General features: G+C 36.5%; 1 protein-coding gene across 3 annotated transcripts in view; it reads left to right on the forward strand.

Annotated features, from left to right (window-relative positions):
- ZNHIT6 (zinc finger HIT-type containing 6) overlaps positions 1-9,145 on the forward strand; it is a 51,691-nt gene extending 42,546 nt beyond the window's left edge. For all 3 annotated transcript variants that reach the window (XM_054979241.1, XM_054979242.1, XM_054979243.1), the window contains 2 exons: positions 4,791-4,927; positions 8,776-9,145. In XM_054979241.1, coding sequence (XP_054835216.1) covers positions 4,791-4,927; positions 8,776-8,852 — 214 coding nt within the window. In that variant the 3' untranslated portion in view covers positions 8,853-9,145. The remainder of the gene's footprint in view (positions 1-4,790; positions 4,928-8,775) is intronic.
- The last annotated feature ends 352 nt before the right edge of the window (positions 9,146-9,497 follow it).

The raw sequence follows: 9,497 nt of genomic DNA on the forward strand, positions 1-9,497 counted from the left end.
ACTGTGAACTCTCTGGGTAGATCCAGTTGCAGCTCGCGGCAGCTCAGAGGAACTAGGAGGAAGAGGGGTCACTCCTCCTATATCACATGCCCATTTTGGTGGGAAAGTAGGTCTTTACGCGACTCGGGAGAAGCAACCCCTGATGGAGCATTTTAAAAGCTGTAAAGTTTTTTTCTGAGTGACTGGCCTGCGCACATGCTCATTCCCATGTGTGCCTGCACAGAAGAACTCGATGAACAATAATTACAGGTATGTACAACCCTGTTTTTCTATAGGTTTCTAGCTATATGCTGCTTTTAATGGTACAGCAAAAGATGATTTTCTGTGTTTACTTGGCTTGGCCAACTGGTGCTTCCTAAGACTGTTTTCATGGCATTTTCCCTCCAGAAGAATGAATGTTCTATGTGAACTGTCACCCAGTTTCATATATATAAGCAAATATATGCAAAAGGCAGTTGGCTGAATTTATATTTTTGGGCTATGTAATCATTAGCACAAGTGCATAGGAAATAGAGTGATTAAATATAATATACTGTCCTGTAGGACATCAGGATTTATAATTAGCTGGCCAAAATGGGAGCTAAGTAGCAGTAAAGGGAATTTTATCATTCATCCTTAAAAGGTACCCAAAACAGGATCTTTAGATTTGCAGCTGGAAAGTAGGCAACTGGCAGGTACACACAAACACTTCTGGTTAGCTGAAGTAGAACAGTTGATAATGCTGGTGAATGAAGCAGATCTGCTTTCAGGCAATTGCATTTTATTGTGGTGTGGTGTTTAATTATAAATTTATAATCCTTTTATGGGATCTAACCAAGCTATCATAGAAGTGTTCTTTATAAATCATTTTGGAAAATATTAACTCTTTTTAATTCTTTCAAAATCCAAAGGAGTTTGTAGTTACACAAAAATCTAATGTATAATTATGAATGTAGTCCCCACTCCCTGCCGTAGAACCAAGAAGCTTATTTCACTATTTCCCTGTTCACAAATCATAACCACAAGGAACAGTTATTCACCACTTAGGAATGAATGTCCATCTGTTAGTTATTATCTCTGCTGCAGCCCCTCAAAACTAGTACTTGAAAGGAATCTTAAGTGCTATGCACATCTCTCCTTTGCGTTCTATGTCCTTCCCGCTCCGAAACGAAATGAGATTTAAACATTCTACACTCTTAGGGAATGTCTTTTTTTAAAAAAAAAACTCATGAAGCATTATTCAACTGATCCTAAGGTTCACTTTTTCTTTTGAGATTTTTTTCCATTTATGTTTTCTATTGGGTATTTTTAGTTAAAGGAATTTAAAAAGGAAAAGTTAAGGGCAGACACAACTGCTCCAGAAGTCCTCTCCATTGTTTAAGTTACATTACATCAGTGAGATTTTATAAGAATCAGTGTTAAAGGAATTCTTTTCCAAGTATGTATGCACTGTTCATCTGAAAGACACTTTGATGAGGTAGTCATACCTTATCACAGGAGAGCAATTTGCATTGGATTTTAATTTTTATCTTTAATCACAGATGACAAAAATTCCATTATTAAAAGTCCTGTAGATGACATGCAGGAAGGACTGATCTTAGCAGGGAATTTCCTGCTGTCTGAACTGGCAGGGATGACTGAGTTCACCACTGAGAGAATAGCTGGAGGCTCCATTGAAGAAGACATTTGTGATTCTGTATCCTGCAGCAGTTTACAGAAGGATTAGTAGACTGCCTTTTCAGCTTTCTCGGAAGCCTGTAGAAGGATCCTTGGAGCTTATGACTTCTGGTCAGTTGTAATGCACATTATTGAACCATTGCAATGCAAATATACAAGCCCTTGAGAGTAAAGCCACTTGCAGACATCATCTGTATCCTGAGGGCAACAAGATTCAATCTGTCTTTATTTCAATAATGACACTTGTTTCATTGTGTTCAGATGCCCTTTATAATTTCTGGATATCATAGTTGACAAGTCCCCACTCCATCTCTCAGATGCTTTTGTTGCTCCCCTTTTAGAGGCTGCAGCCTGCCCCTCCATCTACCTATGAAGTTGCTGAGCAAGTAACATGTATGGACACTAAACAGGGATGGAGATGCAGAATAAACACATACGTTTTGTAGTCTCTTGTTACACTTTCTCCCAAACTTTCCTATGTTTTGAATAGTAACAAGGATGTAAGAAACACTTCTATATTTTAGTAGTTACTGATAAGTGAGTTTAATTTTAAAACTCTTCTTGTTAGACTTGGCAGTTCTATATTAATGTAGTTATTTCCGTCATTTATTATGAAACACTTAAATGTTTTCTTTTAATTCATTCAAGGTTGTGCACTCTGAATTGGGAGGTAAGGGGAGCTGATAGATCTATAATTAGACTATTTATGAAAGTATTGGTGAAGACCATACCTAGGAGTATGACATTAGGGTTAACAATTAGAGAGGGGATAACCAAGGAATGAAAAACAAAATACATTCTAGATATTTAGTTTTGTTATGATACAAACACTTTTTTCCTCTTTAAAATCTTTTGCTCTTCACACTGCACCAAAGTCTTGTATATTTGCCAAAAGCTGTCACTGTCTGTCAACCAATAAACTTTACTTAAAGCTATGCCTTGGTGATCTAACACTTGAATAATTTACTATCATAAAATAGTTTAAAGTACAAATGTTTTATGCTATGCCAAGCTGGACGCTAAAGATGTTTTGTCTAAAACATGAGATAATGGAAAGTGTATTGTGGCATGTGAATGACTAGCCTTTTGGTGGTAAATGTTTGCTTAACCAGAAAAGAATGTGTTGAGACTGTTGCCAATGGAAAGGTATTGCCACACTTTGCATTAAAGTACTGTAAATAAATCAGTAAATATGTTTCTGTTCATGTGTTAATCCACAAGTTATGAATGCACTCATTGAATAAGAAATGTAATATACTGTTATCCTTTTTAAAAGGTTTCAGTAAGAACTGGTCATAATTACTTCAGATTGAAAGAAACATGAAACCAAATATTTTCATGATGAATGAAGTTGGATTTGAGGGAAGTAGCCATTGCTTAAAAGTTCCGTTTCTTCCAAAACCAGAAGAAGCAAGTTCCAGAGTTTAATGTCTGTTTTTTTAATACTCAATTCCTGATGGTGTTATGCAATAAATAGTTAAGCATACAGTGTGGTTATTGATAAGTCCGCAACTGATACAGTTTGTAGCAGTTTATTAGGCAAGAAAATTGTTCTCTTACTTTTACATATATCTGATCTTTACAACTCCATTTGTATTTTTACATTTGCAGAGATAACATTGAATCTCAGTACCTTTATAGTTTGAAACTTTTGGCTTCTGTGATACATGGAATCGTGAAGGGACGTGTTAATCTATAAGGAACATTCATGGTTAATTTTTATGATTATGACAGGGAAAAGAACTTCCCACAAATGGCCAGCAGAGCAGGCAAAGGGATTCACTGGAACATTTCTCCTAAAAGTTTAGGTTTTGTGTTTTGCAGTGAGTTTGTGTAGGTGTTCTGATATGCCCCCATGTAGTCTAGATTCAGCCATCTGTTTCTACCATCATTCTAATGCGCTGCCCACCTTCTCTGTCCACAGTTCCTCCCACTTCAGTTTCAGGTTCCCATTGCTATCCATGTAAGATTAAACAAAACCACAGATAAACTGCCAAATGTATCTGCAGGGTATAATTGAACTCCATGCCAGAGTACCCTGCCTCAGGTTGTTAGGGTAGAAAGTTGGAACAGATTACTTTCACTGTTTCCCAGTTCCTATTGTTGATAGCTTATTAAATCAACACATGCCATCCAAGATAACCCGAGATTATGAATCTCAAAATTGCACGCTCAAAAAGGGAACATGCTTAAGGTAAAACAAATGGCTTAAGATAACACAAATGGCTAAGCTGAAATTTGGTGTGCTCAAAAGCAATTATTAGGAAGGTCAGAAAAGGAGACATTTATCACTCTAAAAGGGAAATAATAAATGTAAGCCTAAATAGATTCCAGCATGAACTGGAAAGCTGAAATTTGATAATATGTTCACCAGTTTATTGCAAGTTGAGTTTGAGAATAGGATGAGTATACTCATCTACCTGAAAATAGGACACTTATATCTAAAAATAAAAAAAAATCAGTGCACAAAGTATGCCTCATAATAAGAGACTAGTGTAGAGCTAGCCAAAACTGCATATGGGATGGAATATGGACTTCTGTTGTTGCTTCAGATACTTGAATAGGTTGGGGGAGAGGTTAGTTCCCTAGAATGTTCATCTCTGCTTGTTGAGTACAAGCTGAATTCTAAGTATGTTTAAAAGAATATTTGGAGCCGACTGACTCATGAGGGTATCAAAGCTAAAATCTGGTTCTCACATACGTTCCTTTTAGGGGAGGAGAAGTTTATATGGCGGAGATATTTTGTGTTCCTTTCCTTTGAAATATGTTCCAAAATGGTTAAATAATTTTAGATTTAGCAAGGAAGCTGATAGCAAAGAAGCAGACATTTGACCCAAGACATACTGGCTTAGTAAAATGTAGAAATGGCACACATTTATATCACAGTCAGTATATGAGAACGAGGTTTGTCTCTGAATAGAGATCAGCATTCCGCTATTAAGCAAGCCTTATGTTGTACAGAACAGTGGGTTGTGGAAGTTTTTGAATTGTCTGTTCCCATGCCTGAATAAGACTTGGATTGGTGGGAAGGCAGAAATCCAGGAAGATCTGAGTCTTTTGTTATAATGTAGGCTATATTTTTAAATATTGCATATATTTCAAGGCTGATTAGCTTTGCAATTGCTTTTTCACAGGTATGAAGAAATGGATGGCAGCAAAGGCCTTCAAGACAATTTGAGAGGGAAGGTTGTCATTGAATACCCAACTTTGCATATAGTATTGAAAAAATTCAAGACTGATATGGCTGTTCTTGGCTACAGTAAGAATAAAGGTATTTACTGTTATATATTGATTGTACTTTAAGATATCTTAAACACTAGTTAATGAGAGATTTCGCCCTTTATTAATGCTAGGTGTGAGCATCTACTTTGCTTTTCTTCTTGTAAAGCATTTTTGCTGAGTTGAAATGCTGTAGTTTACAAATGCAGTCACAGTATGCTTATTTACCCTTGCTAATTAAATGATATGTCGTTTAACACTTTCAAAAGCATTACTAGCATATTTTCTACTATGTATAAAATATAGGTACATTGTTATCATTGTTCTGAGATATCAAACTTACACCTGCTGTAAGAATAGCTGTTAAGACAGTGTTTGTAGTGTAGCATTTATTAACATTTGTAGTTGATTTGCTTTACAAATATATCTGTTTGGTAATTGGAAGTTTACCTTACTTTTAAGACACAATGTTACATTGAAATATCTCTTTCAAATTATACTTTGCTCTATAGTTCAGAAAGTTTTTCATCATCTAGTATAAAACCTTTAAAACATCTTGGAAAAAATAACTCTTCTGTTATATTTTTCCTGCTTATATGCTATATTCCAGAGTTAGGGAGCAATCCTAAGCAGGTCTGCTCAGAAATAAGTAGTGGGCCTTCTGCCTAGGAAAAGATTACAGCTTTAATATATTAGGTGCAAATAGTAATCACTTTTTAAAAGTTCTGCCACGGGAAGACAAATGTGACATCTGTTTTTCCAGCTACACACACATTGGGAGATAATTGCACGCTGTATTTTACTTGTAGAGCGAACTTTTTTTATTATTACTGATCTGGAAATAACTAAACAATAATGCACACAGGGATAATTTGGTCCTGGGGATACAGAGAGAACAGATACATTGCCTTTATAAGGTCAGTAACATGGTTTCAAAAAGAGCCTCTTTAGGAGAGGCAGCATTTAGGATGCCCCTTTCATCTTACCCATTTAGTACCAGGCGCTTCCACTTTTGTATCCATCCATTCAAGAAAGGAAAGTGACATTTTGTAATAAACTTCATACTGTTTACCACATTTTCAGTTGGGGGAAGAAAAATCTAAATCAGAAGGCTTTCAATACAAACCACTCTCTGCCTTTTAAAACCACCTCTCTGCCTTTTAAATTAAAAGTTACAATTTAATTAGCTAATAAGGAAAGTAAAATAGATTTTAATTCCTCACCTATCTTTGAATTCTCACATATGTAATAAACTAAAAAGAACTGCCCTTCATTTTCAGTATTTGCAAACTAATGGATTTGGCCCTGGGCATGACAAAATTAAGTACCTGTAGCAACAGGAGAGAATCTTGCTTAGTTTTCCTTTCTTGCCTCCTGCCCACTCTCGCATAGGTGTTTCTATGAGGTATCTGACAATAGTTAATAACGTAAGAATTGCATTCTATCTAGACATGCTGAGTTCCTTTCCTGGTAACAGCACATGCGTTACATTATAGCTACAGTACCTGTTCTAGCTGCATTGTCTGATTAGGGTAGGGAAGAAGTTGATTGGAGAAGAGGGTGTAAAGGACAGAGAGAATGTCAGGCAGACCAGGGCCAAGCAACATTCTTGCTTTTCTTGGCCGAGGAGTTTTAAGTGCCAGTCATCCAGTAGCCAGGGCCAATTTTAAAGGAGTCACTGGCATCTGGTGACCACATTTTTGCAGTCCTGGCCAGCATACATATTAGTGATTTGCACACAAAAAATGCTTTGATTTCAAATGCAGATATTGAAATAACGAGAGATGGCATTTCAAAAACTGCTGTCCTCATTAATTGACAGCAAAAAGATGCTTTGGGGGAACCTCCACATCATCTAAACTTTAATGTTGCCAGTCCTGGGAAAATTTTTCCTGTGTATATCCACTTGGAAGGTGATTTCATGCTTTACTCATCCGAAAAGAACAACAATGTCTTTTGCTATATCTAAGCTGACTGATTTTATTTAGGAAGAAGAGTAAAATTGTCCTCCTTTGGAAGGTATTTGTTGTGTTTCTGGAAGCTGACCACTTAAAGGGACTGAAATAATTTTTTAAATTGTGCATGGTGTTTTATTATTGCAAATTTTATTTTGTAGTTTTATTGCTTTATTAGATTGAATTTTAAATGGTTTTTTGTAAGTAACTGTGTGAACCTTATTTGTTAGAGTGATAGAGAAATCCCAGAATTGAAAGAGACCCTTACAAAAATATTTATCAACATTGGAGATCCTGATGCATTTGTTTCAGCCACCAAATGCAGATGTACAAAATGTACACCCTCCTAGAAGATCGAGCTACACCTGGTTCAAAAGGCAGAAGTACAACCTTATTGTCAGAGGCCATCAGGCCTTTTTTGCTTAATACCAGAACTCTCTCCCCAGTATACTTATGGAGTCTGTTCTTTTTTCAGCACTAGGAAAAGGCATTCCTTTTTACACAAGCCTTTTTTTTTAGTGTTTGTGTTTGCTCATCTGTGTTTATTTTACTAGTTTTTACATTGGTGTAGTTTGGTGTAATGGTTAAGAGCAGCGGGACTCTAATCTGGAGAACCAAGTCTGATTCCCCACTCTTCCTCTTGTAGCCAGCTGGGTGACCTTGGGTCAGTCACAGCTTCTAGAAGCTCTCTCAGCCCCACCCACCTCACAGGGTGTTTTGTTGTGGGGATAATAATGGCATACTTTGTAAACAGCTCTAAGTGGGCATTAAGTTGTCCTGAAGGGTGGTATATAAGTTGGCTGTTGTTGTTGTTGTTGTTGTTGTCCAGAGCTCTGCTGCAATTTGATGCTAATTTTGCTCTTGACTTTAATGCTAATTGGCCTTTTAAACTATTGTATTCTATTTGTTCTGGCTGGCTGATTTTAATTATTGCTGCTTATTTTTAATTGTTCATTGCAGTACTGTTGGAGGTAGTGCTATCATATTGGTATGGGGCTTACTTGTCTTTAACTGTAAGCTGCCTTGGAAATTATAGATTGAGAAAGGAGGATATTTTTATTTTAAATAAAATGGGAGCCCAAGATTTGATTCCTAACTATGAATTTGAGATCAAGCACTATGGGGTAAGGTTATGAAGGTTGTAAGAGAGACGGCAACTAGGATGTAGAGCTACAGCTCTGCATCAGAAGGATATCAAAGTATATAGCTATATAATCACAAGAAAGGTATGATTATTTCCTTTTGCTATGTACAAACTGAGTCTCCAGGAGTCTGGGCTGCTTAGTTTTTGTGTTCTTGGAGAGGTCTTTTTGATAAGGGGAGGATAACAGATAACACAATGAGTGAACATACTTACAGAACACATGATTTGATATATCACAAACACCAAAGCCTCAGTATGATAAGAGTATTTTGCACTGTTATGTGGTGTAGGGTTTTTTTCAGTTTAAATCTTATTTACACAGTGAATTGCTGAGAGTTGACTGTCTCATGCTGGAATCCTTTCAGCAGTATTAAGGCATGACATACATGTGTTGTAGTTTTGTATATTTCAACACCTAAACATAGTGTTTGCACGCCTGAAAGCCAGAGATGATGTTATGGGTTCAAGCTGTATGGAGTTCCAGGACTGACCAACATACTGAATAGTGATGTCATACCATTTCCTGAAGCGCCTATCACTCCTCACTCCTCCTTTTACCCTCCAGCTAACCCCAGTTCTTCTGCTGTAATACTATGGCTCCTCCTTAGATGAGGTCAACAGTAATCAGTACATATAAACTGCATGTTGCAAAGAAAGAGCACATGATGCTTCTCAAGGGTGTTTTTAGTAGCTAATATTGCTTAACACAAATGTGCCTGTTAGTATATAGGATGCCAAATGTATCAAGATGCAAACCCGAAACGTGTAAATATTTTGATTTATTTTCATCTTCCATTTTAGATGCTGAGAAACCCAGTAAAGACTTATTTAGGGAAAGCTCATCAGAAGAAGAAGGAGAAATCCGAGAGAGTTCCTGAAAAAAGAAATAGATCACGTATGGAGATGGAGCAGCTTTTTCTACACTTGAACTTTGAAGATATATTTAGCGAATATATTTTGAACATCTACTTTTTTATAATTTCTCATATCAGAACTCGTAAACAGAAGTATATTAATCCAAACATGCCTAATAAAAATTAATGTGCTAACTTCAGTTTCTCTGATAAAATTTGAGGATTGTACAGGATGTATATGCCAAGTACTGAACACTTGTACTAGTTTGTATCTATAGAAGCTCCCAGTAAATTTACTTTCTCAGTGTTAGGTTTAACCCGTTTGGATGTATTGTAGGGGAGACATTAATGGAAGATAATCCCAAATTCACCCCAGCTTCTGCCTGTACTTTCAGGCAGCAGGAGAACAAATTACCTTAGAATGGAAGGCTGCTGACAGAATAGACAGCACAAGGTTAGATTGACCAATGCGCTGAAATGCCATAAGAGAGCTTTATATTCGATGATCAAAATATTTAAAACACAGAGCAAGTCAGGGAGACATCCATGTCGAATTTTCCTTCGTGAGTTTATTGATAATCCGCTAATAATTATCGCAAAGACTTATTGTAGTAAGGGATAAATTGGCATTTCAGTTCTTAGTAGAACCAGATAATCATCCCATTCTCA

The sequence above is a fragment of the Eublepharis macularius genome, chromosome 5, assembly GCF_028583425.1.
Source record: "Eublepharis macularius isolate TG4126 chromosome 5, MPM_Emac_v1.0, whole genome shotgun sequence".
NCBI classification, from domain to species: Eukaryota; Metazoa; Chordata; class Lepidosauria; order Squamata; family Eublepharidae; genus Eublepharis; species Eublepharis macularius.